Below are 15,644 nucleotides of genomic sequence, written 5' to 3'. Positions count from 1 at the left end.
CACTCACACTGTTCTCCCTCACACTTCTCTCACTCACACTTCTCTCATTCACACTGCTCTCCCTCACACTTCTCTCTCACACACTTCTCACTCACATTGTTCTCACTCACACTTCTCTCTCTCACAGTTCTCTCACTCACACTGCTCTCACACACTGCTCTCACTCACACTGCTCTCACTCACACTTCTCTCACTCACACTGTTCTCCCTCACACTTCTCTCACTCACACTTCTCTCTCACAGTTCTCCCTCACTTCTCTCACTCACACTTCTCTCACTCACACTGTTCTCCCTCACACTTCTCTCACTCACACTTCTCTCATTCACACTGCTCTCCCTCACACTTCTCTCTCACACACTTCTCACTCACATTGTTCTCACTCACACTTCTCTCACTCACACTTCTCTCCCTCACACTGCTCTCACTCACACTGTTCTCCCTCACACTTCTCTCACTCACATTGTTCTCCCTCACACTTCTCTCATTCACACTGCTCTCCCTCACACTTCTCTCCCTCACACTGCTCTCACTCACACTGCTCTCCCTCACACTGCTCTCCCTCACACTTCTCTCACTCACACTTCTCTCACTCACACTTCTCTCACTCACAGTTCTCCCTCACACTTCTCTCACTCACACTGCTCTCCCTCACACTTCTCTCACTCACACTGCTCTCACTCACACTTCTCTCCCTCACACTTCTCTCACTCACACTGCTCTCACTCACACTTCTCTCACTCACACTGTTCTCCCTCACACTTCTCTCACTCACATTGTTCTCACTCACACTTCTCTCACTCACATTGTTCTCACTCACACTTCTCTCACTCACACTGCTCTCCCTCACACTTCTCTCCCTCACACTTCTCTCACTCACACTTCTCTCCCTCACACATTGTTCTCACTCACACTGCTCTCCCTCACACTGCTCTCCCTCACACTTCTCTCATTCACACTGCTCTCCCTCACACTTCTCTCTCACACACTTCTCACTCACATTGTTCTCACTCACACTTCTCTCTCTCACAGTTCTCTCCCTCACACTTCTCTCACACACTTCTCTCTCACAGTTCTCCCTCACTTCTCTCACTCACACTTCTCTCACTCACACTGTTCTCCCTCACACTTCTCTCACTCACACTTCTCTCATTCACACTGCTCTCCCTCACACTTCTCTCTCACACACTTCTCACTCACATTGTTCTCACTCACACTTCTCTCTCTCACAGTTCTCTCACTCACACTGCTCTCACTCACACTGCTCTCACTCACACTTCTCTCACTCACACTGTTCTCCCTCACACTTCTCTCACTCACACTTCTCTCTCACAGTTCTCCCTCACTTCTCTCACTCACACTTCTCTCACTCACACTGTTCTCCCTCACACTTCTCTCACTCACACTTCTCTCATTCACACTGCTCTCCCTCACACTTCTCTCTCACACACTTCTCACTCACATTGTTCTCACTCACACTTCTCTCACTCACACTTCTCTCCCTCACACTGCTCTCACTCACACTGTTCTCCCTCACACTTCTCTTACTCACATTGTTCTCCCTCACACTTCTCTCATTCACACTGCTCTCCCTCACACTTCTCTCCCTCACACTGCTCTCACTCACACTGCTCTCCCTCACACTGCTCTCCCTCACACTTCTCTCACTCACACTTCTCTCACTCACACTTCTCTCACTCACAGTTCTCCCTCACACTTCTCTCACTCACACTGCTCTCCCTCACACTTCTCTCACTCACACTGCTCTCACTCACACTTCTCTCCCTCACACTTCTCTCACTCACACTGCTCTCACTCACACTTCTCTCACTCACACTGTTCTCCCTCACACTTCTCTCACTCACACTTCTCTCACTCACACTGCTCTCCCTCACACTTCTCTCACTCACACTTCTCACACATTGTTCTCACTCACACTTCTCTCCCTCACACTGCTCTCACTCACACTGTTCTCCCTCACACTTCTCTCACTCACATTGTTCTCACTCACACTTCTCTCACTCACATTGTTCTCACTCACACTTCTCTCACTCACACTGCTCTCCCTCACACTTCTCTCCCTCACACTTCTCTCCCTCACACATTGTTCTCACTCACACTGCTCTCCCTCACACTGCTCTCCCTCACACTTCTCTCCCTCACACTGCTCTCCCTCACATTTCTCTCCCTCAAACTGCTCTCCCTCACACTTCTCTCCCTCACACTTCTCTCACTCACACTTCTCTCCCTCACACTTCTCTCACTCACACTGCTCTCCCTCACACTTCTCTCCCTCACACTGCTCTCCCTCACATTTCTCTCCCTCAAACTGCTCTCCCTCACACTTCTCTCCCTCACACTTCTCTCCCTCACACTGCTCTCCCTCACACTTCTCTCACTCACATTGTTCTCACTCACACTTCTCTCACTCACACTGCTCTCCCACACTTCTCTCCCTCACACTTCTCTCCCTCACACTTCTCTCACTCACACTGCTCTCACTCACACTGCTCTCCCTCACACTTCTCTCACTCACACTTCTCTCCCTCATACTGCTCTCCCTCACACTGCTCTCCCTCACACTGCTCTCCCTCACACTTCTCTCCCTCACACTGCTCTCACTCACACTTCTCTCACTCACACTGCTCTCCCTCATACTGCTCTCCCTCACACTGCTCTCCCTCACACTTCTCTCCCTCACACTGCTCTCACTCACACTGCTCTCACTCACACTTCTCTCACTCACACTTCTCTCCCTCATACTGCTCTCCCTCACACTGCTCTCCCTCACACTGCTCTCCCTCACACTTCTCTCACTCACACTGCTCTCACTCACACTGCTCTCACTCACACTTCTCTCACTCACACTTCTCTCCCTCATACTGCTCTCCCTCACACTGCTCTCCCTCACACTGCTCTCCCTCACACTTCTCTCACTCACACTGCTCTCACTCACACTTCTCTCACTCACACTGCTCTCCCTCACACTTCTCTCACTCACACTGCTCTCACTCACACTGCTCTCCCTCACACTTCTCTCACTCACACTTCTCTCCCTCACACTGCTCTCACTCACACTGTTCTCCCTCACACTTCTCTCATTCACACTGCTCTCCCTCACACTTCTCTCTCACACACTTCTCACTCACATTGTTCTCACTCACACTTCTCTCACTCACACTTCTCTCCCTCACACTGCTCTCACTCACACTGTTCTCCCTCACACTTCTCTTACTCACATTGTTCTCCCTCACACTTCTCTCATTCACACTGCTCTCCCTCACACTTCTCTCCCTCACACTGCTCTCACTCACACTGCTCTCCCTCACACTGCTCTCCCTCACACTTCTCTCACTCACACTTCTCTCACTCACAGTTCTCCCTCACACTTCTCTCACTCACACTGCTCTCCCTCACACTTCTCTCACTCACACTGCTCTCACTCACACTTCTCTCCCTCACACTTCTCTCACTCACACTGCTCTCACTCACACTTCTCTCACTCACACTGTTCTCCCTCACACTTCTCTCACTCACACTTCTCTCACTCACACTGCTCTCCCTCACACTTCTCTCACTCACACTTCTCACACATTGTTCTCACTCACACTTCTCTCCCTCACACTGCTCTCACTCACACTGTTCTCCCTCACACTTCTCTCACTCACATTGTTCTCCCTCACACTTCTCTCACTCACATTGTTCTCACTCACACTTCTCTCACTCACACTGCTCTCCCTCACACTTCTCTCCCTCACACTTCTCTCACTCACACTTCTCTCCCTCACACTGCTCTCCCTCACACTTCTCTCCCTCACACTGCTCTCCCTCACATTTCTCTCCCTCACACTTCTCTCCCTCACACTTCTCTCCCTCACACTTCTCTCACTCACACTTCTCTCCCTCACACTTCTCTCTCACACTGCTCTCCCTCACACTTCTCTCCCTCCCACTTCTCTCCCTCACACTTCTCTCCCTCACACTGCTCTCCCTCACACTTCTCTCACTCACATTGTTCTCACTCACACTTCTCTCACTCACACTGCTCTCCCACACTTCTCTCCCTCACACTTCTCTCCCTCACACTTCTCTCACTCACACTGCTCTCACTCACACTGCTCTCCCTCACACTTCTCTCCCTCACACTTCTCTCCCTCACACTTCTCTCACTCACACTGCTCTCACTCACACTGCTCTCCCTCACACTTCTCTCACTCACACTTCTCTCCCTCACACTTCTCTCCCTCACACTTCTCTCACTCACACTGCTCTCCCTCATACTGCTCTCCCTCACACTGCTCTCCCTCACACTGCTCTCCCTCACACTGCTCTCACTCACACTGCTCTCACTCACACTTCTCTCACTCACACTTCTCTCCCTCATACTGCTCTCCCTCACACTGCTCTCCCTCACACTGCTCTCACTCACACTGCTCTCCCTCACACTTCTCTCCCTCACACTTCTCTCACTCACACTGCTCTCCCTCACACTTCTCTCCCTCACACTGCTCTCCCTCACACTTCTCTCCCTCACACTGCTCTCACTCACACTGCTCTCACTCACACTTCTCTCACTCACACTTCTCTCCCTCATACTGCTCTCCCTCACACTGCTCTCCCTCACACTGCTCTCACTCACACTGCTCTCCCTCACACTTCTCTCCCTCACACTTCTCTCACTCACACTGCTCTCCCTCACACTTCTCTCACTCACACTGCTCTCACTCACACTTCTCTCACTCACACTGCTCTCCCTCACACTGCTCTCCCTCACTGTGTTTGTGTCTGTTGGTTTCTATAAGAAGTCATTCAAATAATCGTAGTTGTAACAGAAACCCGACACTAAGATGACATCAGGTACGCAGCAGGCAGACGGAGAGGAGACGTGAAAATATGACGAAAATAATCAGCAACTCACAAATAATCCAAACAGATAAAGACAATAAACAGAAAACCAATTGGTACATAAACTAGAACGCTACAATTTACCAGACAGAGAATTTCAATAAGCAAAACATCTGACCCAAATAAAACCTCCTTTAAAAAGACAAATGAATATAGAATCAGAGATTATTATGATTGAAACTGACAGTGTGAATGTCAAGAAAGAAGAAACAGAATCTGTGTTCATTGTGAAAAATGTTGAAACGGAAATTCATTTTCTGTCAAGCTGCTTAAAATAATAAAATTATAGACAAATTAAAGACTTGTTGATCAATTCAGCCATATGGTATATATATCATGTATATATATATAATACCTTTGACAGACAGACTGTAGAAGCAGCAGGAGACGTTAGTAACAAACAGTAAGACATGTTTCAAAGGAAGATTTTATGGATCTTTCCTTTTTGTTTGTTTTTTATTTTGTCATTTTTACATTTAATATTCTAATATTTATAGAAGAGTTTATGCTTTGGAAAACATGTTTAATCCAAAACTTCATCCAATAAAGAGAACTGAACTGAGAAAACAAAGATGACACATCCCAACACTCAGAGACGAGCAAAAGAACTACAGCCCTCTGACCTCTGACCTCTGACCTCCACGGACATCCATCACTGTCTGACTTTATGGAGCAGCTTTTCATGTCAGAGTATCAGATTGTCTGTCCTGTCCTCTCTGCTGTCAGAGACTCGTCTGTCCTCCGTCCTCCTCCAGCTTGTGTGGCAGCTGTTACCGTGTGTGTGTGTGTGTGTGTGTGTGTGTGTGTGTGTGTGTGTGTGTGTGTGTGTGTGTGTGCGCATCAGTCCTACAACAACCGCACGTTATGTTACAACACCAACTTGTTTTCAGGAGAATCAGAGCTTCCTCTTTGAGCTGAGGCTTCATCAGCTCCATCCTCCTCCATCCTCCTCCGTCCTCCTCCATCCTCCTCCTCTACAACCTGATACACAGCAACACCTAATCTAATCACAGCTGCAGCTAAAAGCCTCTCAGACGGCCAGACCGCATTTGTCAAAGCTCCCTCAGGTGACTGCAGCTCGCTGGTGGGAGGTCCTGGAGGAGGAAGACTTCAGGTGAAGCAGGAACATGCGTGTCAGGTCAGTGACGCTCCAACATGCAACAACGTTCATTACAACTGCTGTCCACTTCAACCTGCAGAGCACACACACCTGTCCAGTTCTGTTGCACACAGCTGCAGTGTGTCGGGCAGCCCAGTAGGGGGCATCATCGGACACACACTCACACACAGTCATCATCTCAGGCCTCCATGCACCTCTCAGGAAAAAAGGTTTGTATCCTGCAGGATAAATGCTCCCATCGTGTGAGTGTGTGAGTGTGTGAGTGTGAGTGTGTGAGTGTGTGAGTGTGAGTGTGTGAGTGTGTGAGTGTGTGTGTGTGAGTGTGTGAGTGTGAGTGTGAGTGTGTGTGTGTGTGAGTGTGAGTGTGTGAGTGTGAGTGTGAGTGTGTGTGTGAGTGTGTGAGTGTGTGAGTGTGAGTGTGTGTGTGAGTGTGTGAGTGTGAGTGTGTGTGTGTGTAACACTCACTTGTGGCTACTGGCCAGGGTGGGCTGAGTTGGTGTGTGCCGTGGAGGAAGGATGTCGTAGTCATCGCTGACTTGCATGCCGTTAGAGAAGGGCTAAACACACACACACACACACACACACACACACACACACACACAAAGAGAAGGAGACAAATTATAAAAAATAACACAGCAACAACAAAAAAAGTCAAAGTCAGCTGAAGCTCTGAAGCAAAGTGGACCAGGAGGATGGCAGAGGCGTTGTCATGGGTTACCAAAGCTGGTGAAGACGACGTGCTGCAGGTAGAAACAGCAGTGAACTCTCATTCTGCTCACTTCAACTCACTGAGGAGGAAGTGTGTGTTCAAGGATGCAGAAAGTGTTTTTTAATGAAAGCTGAATCATCTCTACCAGATGATTGTGTCTGCGTGTCCAGTGTGCAGCGGTGTGAGCAGGACGGCTCACTTTATCTGTTCTATCAGAGACACAGCGAACCCCCTCAGAGAGAGAGACGGGTGTTCGGGGGCCAGGAAAGGGTTCCAGGTGACAAAGCTGCAGCAGGAGACACATTTCAGCTTTTTAAAACCCAGTTTGGTTTAAAACAAGGATGGTAGTATTTTACAGAATTAACACAAGTGATACAGATGAAGTGTGAACATCCAGGATGAATCATCTTCCTGTGTGTGCGTGTGTGTGTGTGTGTGTGTGCGTGCGTGCGTGTGTGTGTGAGTGTGTGTGTGTGTGTGTGTGAGAGTGTGTGTGTGTGTGAGTGTGTGTGTGTGTGTGTGTGTGTGTGAGTGTGTGTGTGAGTGTGTGTGTGTGTGTGTGTGTGTGTGTGTGTGTGTGTGTGATGTTCGTGCTCAGCAGCTTCCACTGAGGTCATGATGAGGATCAGTGAGTTTGTCTGAACGGTCCGGAGACATTCATTATTCAGTGTATCAGATTTATACTTCATGGATGTATTATAGTTGTTATAGTCGTGTGCATGCTGCATCTTTTATCTACAAAGAGACTGTCAGATTTTATTCTCAGGTTTTGTTTTATCACTTTGACAACCATATGCAGAAGTAATGAAATGAGGAACAGAGTCGCCATCATCAGTGAGTCTCTGCAAACAGTACAGTTCCTCAGTCATCTGTAAAAAAGAAATAAGTCCCCGTGTATTCACAGACAGAGAGGCTGATGGGAAAGTGATTCGATGAGCAGGTATTTAACCATCAACCAAAGTGTTGGAAAACCTTGAAATGTGGAGCTGATAATGAAACTAGGAGAGCATCAAAGTGAAGTTTCTCTTCCTGAGGAGACGTTTCATTTAAAACCAGAAGAAAAGGCATTGAAGGATCAATAAAGATGTGATAGTAGGATTCATTTTCTCATTATTATCAACATTTACACATAATATCCTCATAATTCAGTTTCTTTCTATTACTTAGTGAACATTAAAGTAAACAAACATATTCCAGCTCTCATGGTCTCCTCCCTACCTTGGAGCTCTCCGAGCTTCCCGTCCCCTCCACTCTGTGATGAAACCTCCCGAACTCCCCAGAAGGACAGCTCAGCGGTCGTCCGTTCAGGTGAGAGGGTCGGGGGGGTCCCAGCTGCAGCTGGTGTCCGTCTTTGGGACACTGAGTCTCCAGGGCAACCTGTGAGTCTGACAGGGCGCCGGTGGACGAGGAGACGGAGGAGGACAGGGAGGAGGAACCGGGCAGCCACGAGTGTCGAGACTCTGGGGGGATAGGAGGAGGACGCTCGGGGGGAGGAGGGGGAGGAGGGTCCCTCTGAGGAGGAGGCGGAGCTGGGAGGGGCTTGTCTTGCTTCCTGGACATGCCTGGTGAGGACTGGACAGGTGGAGAGACCGTTTGGTCACTGAGATATAAAACTTAAAACGGTCACATCACATGTTTTAGTGATAAAAACCCTCCAGAGACCTGAAGAGTTTTAGCAGAGTGCAGGTTAAATATAGAAGTGACCTTTGACCGGTAATTAACAGCTGTGTTATGAAATGTGAACCAGTTCCTAAACTTTACATTCTTGTGACCCAGTTTTACTGTTTTAATGTGGGACTGCTGTGACTGACCTTCGGGGATCCGGTGGGGCTGGCAGACGGGGAGCGGATGGCTCCTTTGTGGATGAGGTCGCGGCGTGGAGGGACGGGGGGGAGGCTGAGGTGCTGGATGCAGAGGCCGGGGTCTCCTACGTGGGCCTTCCTGTGCTGGCTGACCGGGGAGGAGCTGGGAGAAACCATCGGAGAGTTCTGACGCTCGGCGCAGTGCTGAGAGGACAAAGCTTCTCTTAATACTGGCTGGAAATAAGTTCATCATCAAATACAAACGTCTGAAAATGTTTTTAGATTTAAAAACATTATACAGATGTTTGGTGGAAACTCTTCAAATTATGTTAGAGAACGTTCTTCTCCTTTAAGAAGAACAAAAAGATAAAAACCTTCCCGCTGAAAACACTCCTCGAACATGACATCACCTCCAGCTGCGAGGTGATTGGTGTCTTTATTACAGATAATTCTCAGAAGATTTTTTTCTGTTTTCCATTCTTCCAGAAGTAAAGGCTCTAAACACTTTGACCCATCAGTACATCCTCCACCATCATCTCGTCTTTACCTTCCGGATGTTGGCCAGTCCGTTCATGACCAGGCAGTCGTCCCGGTCCTCCTCGTCGTCCAGGTCCAGCATGGGGCAGCTGTGCCGGTCCAGGAAGAAGCACTTGTTGCCCTCGTTTCGAGGGTCGAAGGGGTCCACGATGATCGGCTCGGTGCCTTTGATCTCACAGCGACAGAAGGGGCAACCCTGACCGTCCGACTCCTGGAGGATGAGGATGAGGACGAGTTGAAACATGTTAAACCATGAAGCACCTCTCAAACACCAAGTTCTTCAGATGGGTTTTTAGGACATGACGGTCTAGAGGGTGAAACGCTGAGCTTAAATCAAGAAGAACTGAAATTATAAGATGTGCTATAAGTAAATGGTGACTTTGATCAGAGCAGTCTGAGCTGTGAGGGAGAAGAAACTGGATGAAGGAGTTCTTATTTAATACAAAAAATCAGTTAAGTCAGAAAATTCTTCCTAAAATCTTTGATAACTAGAAAGTTGCAGATATCATAACTTTGACCATCAAAATCTTATCAAGTCTGTGGCAAGCTTGGTGCTACCGGGTCTCTCCTGGACACAGACGACACGCTCAGTCGTACGTTCGGGTGTAAAATGCCTTTATTTGCCCGGCCCATACACCGATGTCTCCGTGCAACCGCTTCTCCTCTTCCTCCTTCTCCCTGCTCCCCTTTATAGAGGAGAGCTCATCAGTCCACCTCCAGCTCAGCTGTGCTCATTACACCTTCCCAGCACCGTTCCCTGAACCACTCCCCCCCCCCCCCCCCCTGCAGCTGAGCTAACCACACCCCACCACCACAGTCATCCCTGAGTATAAGTAAATATAAGTAAATATTAGTAAATATTAGTAAGTATGTTTTATAAAAACATGGAGGAAATAAAATGGAGGTTTAGAGGTGGGTTTAAAATGAAGAGTTCTCCTTTAAAAGAGGGGAGACAGTGGAAACATGGGAGACTGACCAACATCTGTAACAGCTTTCAGAAACCAGGTGAGAACGCAGTGCGACGGACAGGTGGATGATAGATGTGTTGAGTCATCAATACATCAAACTCTCAGAGTTCAGAGTGCTTATGAAAATAATGAAGAATGTTTTTACTGCACACACATCCAGACAGATGTTGAACTCACAAACAGTTGGAGTTCATCAGGAATCACAGCTGGATAAAGTTAGTGGTTTCACTGCCTCCTTTCTTTCATGAACAACACAGTCGACTGGACACATGTTGGTGTGCAGATCATCTCCAGAGAAAACTGTTTCAATTCAAAGGAGACCACATGAAGCGCCTCCACATGCAGGCCTGTCACAGAGGTCCTAAACAAGAGGATGAAAGAGCTTCTGGTTCCGGTGCATCTCCACTGACTCAGAGGCAGGCGGGTGGAGGGGGGTTGGATGGGGTCGGAGGGGGAGGGGCACCAAAGGCATGTTTGAAACCTAATCCTAATGAGAGTGGGAGGAGAGGGGAAGGAGGGGAGGTTAAACGGAGGGATGTTCAGATACAGACAGGAGCAGAGTGACAAACGCAACATCTGTCAGTGATCAAGAAAGAAAACCTCCAGATCCACTTCTGGAACAGAAGCGTTCAAAAACAGGCTGGAAGTTAAAACTGGACTGAATCTAAATGACTGTGTTCAAGCAGGAAGAAGTAAACATGTTGAAGTACACTTCTGTCTGTAACCACCTGCTGGCTGTCGGCCTCCAACAACCACTTTAATCTGAACTTTACATCCACATCTGTATTCACTCACATCATGAATGAAGGAAAGATGTCAACCAAAGTGGAAACACAGACTAAATATGGAAGTTCTGTAAAATGGTTCTGATGCAGAAGTGTCTTCAGCTGCAATACCAGCGAGTGCCACTAGAGGTCGGCTCCAAAAAGCCTCCGGCTCCATAGACTCCCATTCAACTTCTCTCATCAAATCCAAAGTGAATAAAATGTGTCCATCAGTTATCTCGGTGTTGTTAGCTAAAGTCACTCCTTCTTATTAGTTTTCTGGAGGTCCATCTGAAAATAATCCCTCATTCATTAGAAAAGAAGATTCAAGAAGACCTGTTTTTGGGGGCGTGTCTGTTTGATTGACAGGCCTGTGGTGCAGTCAGGTTACAGCTATCGGTGGGCGGGACGTAGTATCGTCAGGTTTCTGATCAGATCGGTCAGATCCACCTCTGGCTCCTCCCCCAGCTCGTCCAAATATGGTCACTTCCTGCTCCAAACCGCTCCGAACTAACAAGATGGTGACGGACAGAATCTGAACTGGAGGATTCATAACGTTCACAAACCAACGATGACATCACTGATGGATGATGACATCACTGACGGCTGCTGATTGGTTGGACGCCTGAGATCAGTGTCACACATTTAGTATCTGACCTCATGTGGTCACTTCAGCTCCTCAGTTATGGCCACAAATGTGCTTTGTCAGGTCACAGTGACCTTTAACCTTTGACCTCTGAGATCTAACCACTTCAAATCTGAAGAAATCCCCTCAGTACTGACCCTCTTTTCGCTGATTTGGTCTCCAGCAGAATAAACAGAAGGTCATCTGATTATTCTGTTTTACACTTTTCACAATCTACAGTCGTTTTAATGGCTCGTTAACAAGATATATTCACTGATCAGAACTACTGATGGTTTGAGCTCTTTAAGGTCCAGCCGGTGAATCACAGTTAAACTACTAGACCTGGGTAGAACAGGGGAACCCTCTCATGTTCCCGACAGCCAACAGGATGTGGGACGACACACAGCTCTGCTGCATCCAGCTGAGAGGATGACCGCAGCAATGCGTCACTGATGCAGGGAGGGTTCTCCGTCTGACTCACTGTTTCACTGAGAAACACACACATATATGTCACTGAATTACTAATGGAGGCTGTGGGGGAGGCGGAGTCACGGTGAGTTGTCATAACAGGAAGTGTGACGCACGGTAAACGTGGGCGCTGCTGAATCCTGTTTAAACTGTGGAAACTCTGCACACGTTAGCTATGAAACTGGAGCTCTGCAGAACATCTGTGTTTGTGCTTTAAAACCGGGTTCACTAAAACCTTCCAGGTCAGAAAACCCTTCATCTTAAATCCTGTGGCTCTACAGTTAATAAAGTCCCAGCTGTGATCGATCTGATCATCGGATCTGTGTGCAGACATCTTCCATCATGTCGTATAATTTCACTTTTTCTTTACATGATACATTTTTTTATTTTTGTACAATTAGTAAAAGATCAACAAAAAACGCTGAGGTTGACTTCCTGTGATGAAGAGCACAGACAACCGCAGCTCAACTTTGAAGATGACAATTATACAACCAGTAGTTCTGACAGAGATCTGATTGGTCAAATCATCATGACATCACTCCTCCTTCTCAATGGGAATATAGAATTAGAATATTATAATAATATGTAATATAATGTAGTTTCTACTTGTTATAGTTCTATTAAATGACCCATTTGGTGAAGTCGGGTCTCTTTTGGTCCTTTTTGGTCGCTCTGAGCACCCGTACCGTAACACCACGGATAGTCACGCACTTACAGTCCTAGAGGAGGCTAGCTGGACCGGTTTGGTTTGAACACATGACACGGAGCTAAAATGTTAAAAACACACGAGTCCATGATATCTTTGTTCTTCAGATATCTTTGTTCTTCAGATTTGTTCATCAGATATCTTTGTTCTTCAGATATCTTTGTTCATCAGATATCTTTGTTCTTCAGATTTGTTTATCAGATATCTTTGTCAGATATCTTTGTTCTTCAGGTATCTTTGTTCACCAGATATCTTTGTTCATCAGATATCTTTGTTCACCAGATATCTTTGTTCTTCAGATATCTTTGTTCATCAGATATCTTTGTTCTTCAGATATCTTTGTTCCAACCAGACTGAGCTCGCTGATCAGTTTAGTGTTTCTATGTTCTGTATTTATTCAGTTGAAGATTAGAAATCCTCTCTGTTGCTAGGTGGTTGCTAAGGGTCCGACTACTTCCTGGAGTAGTAAACGTTGCGTACGTCACATAAGAGTCTACTGACGCGACTGATTGTTTTCCAGTTGTTAGTCGTACCCAATGTGTTGCCATGGAAATGAAGATCTCTATCTTACACTGGAGGGTGTTTTAATGTGATTATTGGCACCACAAGGATGCTGTCTAGACTGCGGCGCTTGCGTGAACATCATTGAAATGACATTAAAGCACCCTGTGGTGTAATATTGTTTAATTACAGTGGTGACCAATCAGCAACCATCAGTGATGTCATCGTTGGTTTGTGAACGTTATGAATCTTCCAGCGGTTTGGAGCAGGAAGTGACCATATTTGGACGAGCTGGGGGAGGAGCCAGAGGTGGATCTGACCGATCTGATCAGAAACCTGACGATACTACGTCCCGCCCACCGATAGCTGTAACCTGACTGCACCACAGGCCTGTCAATCAAACAGACACGCCCCCAAAAACAGGTCTTCTTGAATCTTCTTTTCTAATGAATGAGGGATTATTTTCAGATGGACCTCCAGAAAACTAAGAAGAAGGAGTGACTTTAGCTAACAACACCGAGATAACTGATGGACACATTTTATTCACTTTGGATTTGATGACAGAAGTTGAATGGGAGTCTATGGAGCCGGAGGCTTTTTGGAGCCGACCTCTAGTGGCACTCGCTGGTATTGCAGCTGAAGACACTTCTGGATCAGAACCATTTTACAGACCTGAAGCTACGAACTCTTTTAGAAACAGTCTGTGGTTTTATATCCAGTCTGTGTTGCTAACACACAACAAAAGTCACCTCCATGTCGCCCCCTGCAGGAGTTCTGCTGCCAAACATCCAGCAGAAATTCCTATGTATTCACCAACAGACAGATTATTCCAAAAGATCATTAAACATCTGCTGTCTGAAACTCTTTGACATGAAGTGTTGCAGTAAATGTTCCTTCACAGAGACCTTGAGGCTCTGGTGATTGGCAGACAGGTTTTTGGGCTCGTGTCCAGATGTGCATAGAGTGAGTCCCTGCCAGAGATTAATAACAGCTCGCACACGTCTGGAGACCGCAACACAGATGTCCCACACAAAGACGGAGATGAAGGTGGGAGGGAGTCTTCGGGCTCGATGCTAATGACTCATTAGGGGACAGTAATTACAAACACACTCTGCTGGCACAGCTTCCGACACGCAAGCTGGTGCAGGACAGTGTGCTGCGACAGAATAATCGCACACAGCTGGAGGCAGAGAAACACACAGGAAAACACACTCTCAGTTTTCACTTCCGCTACCGACTGATATGTGGAAATTTGATTAGGATGGATGCAAGGCCGGAGAGGATGTGAGAGAGGCGGCTTCTTCCTGCGCCAAAGGCTGAAAGCTGGATTATTTAGTGCTCTCAGATTTACTGCAAAAATACACAACAAATCTACTGACAAACTGGAAGTTTAAAATGTTCTGTTGTGGTGTGTTTCTTCCCAAATGAATGAGATGATATATATAGCCGCTGCCATCCATCAGATGTGTGAATCAGTTTGTGCTGATGAAGGTACCTGCCAGGCCGTGAGACAGGAAGTACACATGAGGTGGCCGCAGGGTTCGATCTTCACGTCCTTGTCGTTCTCTGCACAGATCTTGCAGAGCTGGAAGGTGGAGCCCATCTCACAGTACAGCTCGTACTGCTCCTGTTCAGACAGAGCAAACAGCTGTCAGTCATCAACATCTGTTCATATCAAAACATATACCAAACACGACATAAAGGAGCAGCACACCGTGGACCCGATGGTGAACTCCAGCATGTTGTCACCATTCCTAAACTGTAACGGTGCCATCATTGGTGAGGATAAAATCAATAACTCCTGATCTAATCATTGATAAAGTCCTCTAATAATCGTGTTCCAGATGTTGTAACAATGTTCCAGATGTTGTACTAGTGTTCCAGATGTTGTACTAGTGTTCCAGATGTTGTACTTGTGTTCCAGATGTTGTACTTGTGTTCCAGATGTTGTACTAGTGTTCCAGATGTTGTACTTGTGTACTAACTAAGTGTGAAACTCTGGACACTCTCCACCCTAAACAGTCGCCATCTTGGCTCGGTAGAGGAAGGGGCGGGGCCACCAATGTAAAGGATTTTCAAATTAAAAGCACCTGTTCCTGAACACAACGTGTTTGTTCTCCACTGCTGCTGCTGGACAGAAGAATCAGTGTGTTTATTGAGTGTTAAACAGAGGACACAAAAAACACACTGAATTCTGGGTAAAATAGTTAAAGCTGCAGATATTTTGGAAGCTGATGTGTTCACATGATGAGGTCATTTCCTGTTAGTGCAGAACAGCAGTGTAGATTTGAAACAACAACTGGAAAAATGTGGCGGCACTTCTGGTAAAATCATCAAGTTTTGGTGTCACTGAAGAGAAACTTCAGTTTCAGAGAAAATGTGAGAAGAGCAGAAATTCACACTTCCTTAATGACACATTCAGGTGGTTCTGAACGTCTTGTCACTTTTAAAACCACGCAGAGGTCTGACACATCGATCAGTCAGTCCTCATTGAACATTTTCCACACTTTAAATGTCATGAAGGAGGCGGAGCTTCTGGCT

General features: G+C 46.9%; 1 protein-coding gene across 1 annotated transcript in view; it reads right to left on the bottom strand.

Moving 5' to 3' along the window:
• The window catches only part of cblb (Cbl proto-oncogene B, E3 ubiquitin protein ligase), a 76,753-nt gene that overhangs the window by 13,133 nt on the left and 47,976 nt on the right, over window positions 1–15,644 (bottom strand). The window contains exons 9-13 of the mRNA XM_069164997.1: window positions 14,599–14,730; window positions 9,082–9,282; window positions 8,544–8,738; window positions 7,951–8,304; window positions 6,489–6,580 (exon numbers count right to left, since the gene is read on the bottom strand). Coding sequence (XP_069021098.1) covers window positions 6,489–6,580; window positions 7,951–8,304; window positions 8,544–8,738; window positions 9,082–9,282; window positions 14,599–14,730 — 974 coding nt within the window. The remainder of the gene's footprint in view (window positions 1–6,488; window positions 6,581–7,950; window positions 8,305–8,543; window positions 8,739–9,081; window positions 9,283–14,598; window positions 14,731–15,644) is intronic.

The sequence above is a fragment of the Embiotoca jacksoni genome, unplaced genomic scaffold (assembly GCF_022577435.1).
Source record: "Embiotoca jacksoni isolate LCO1_2020_lvr unplaced genomic scaffold, fEmbJac1.0.p SCAF_33, whole genome shotgun sequence".
Classification (NCBI taxonomy): domain Eukaryota; kingdom Metazoa; phylum Chordata; class Actinopteri; family Embiotocidae; genus Embiotoca; species Embiotoca jacksoni.
The sequence above is the reverse complement of the archived record's forward strand: the minus strand, read 5'-3'. Positions and strand labels throughout refer to the sequence as shown.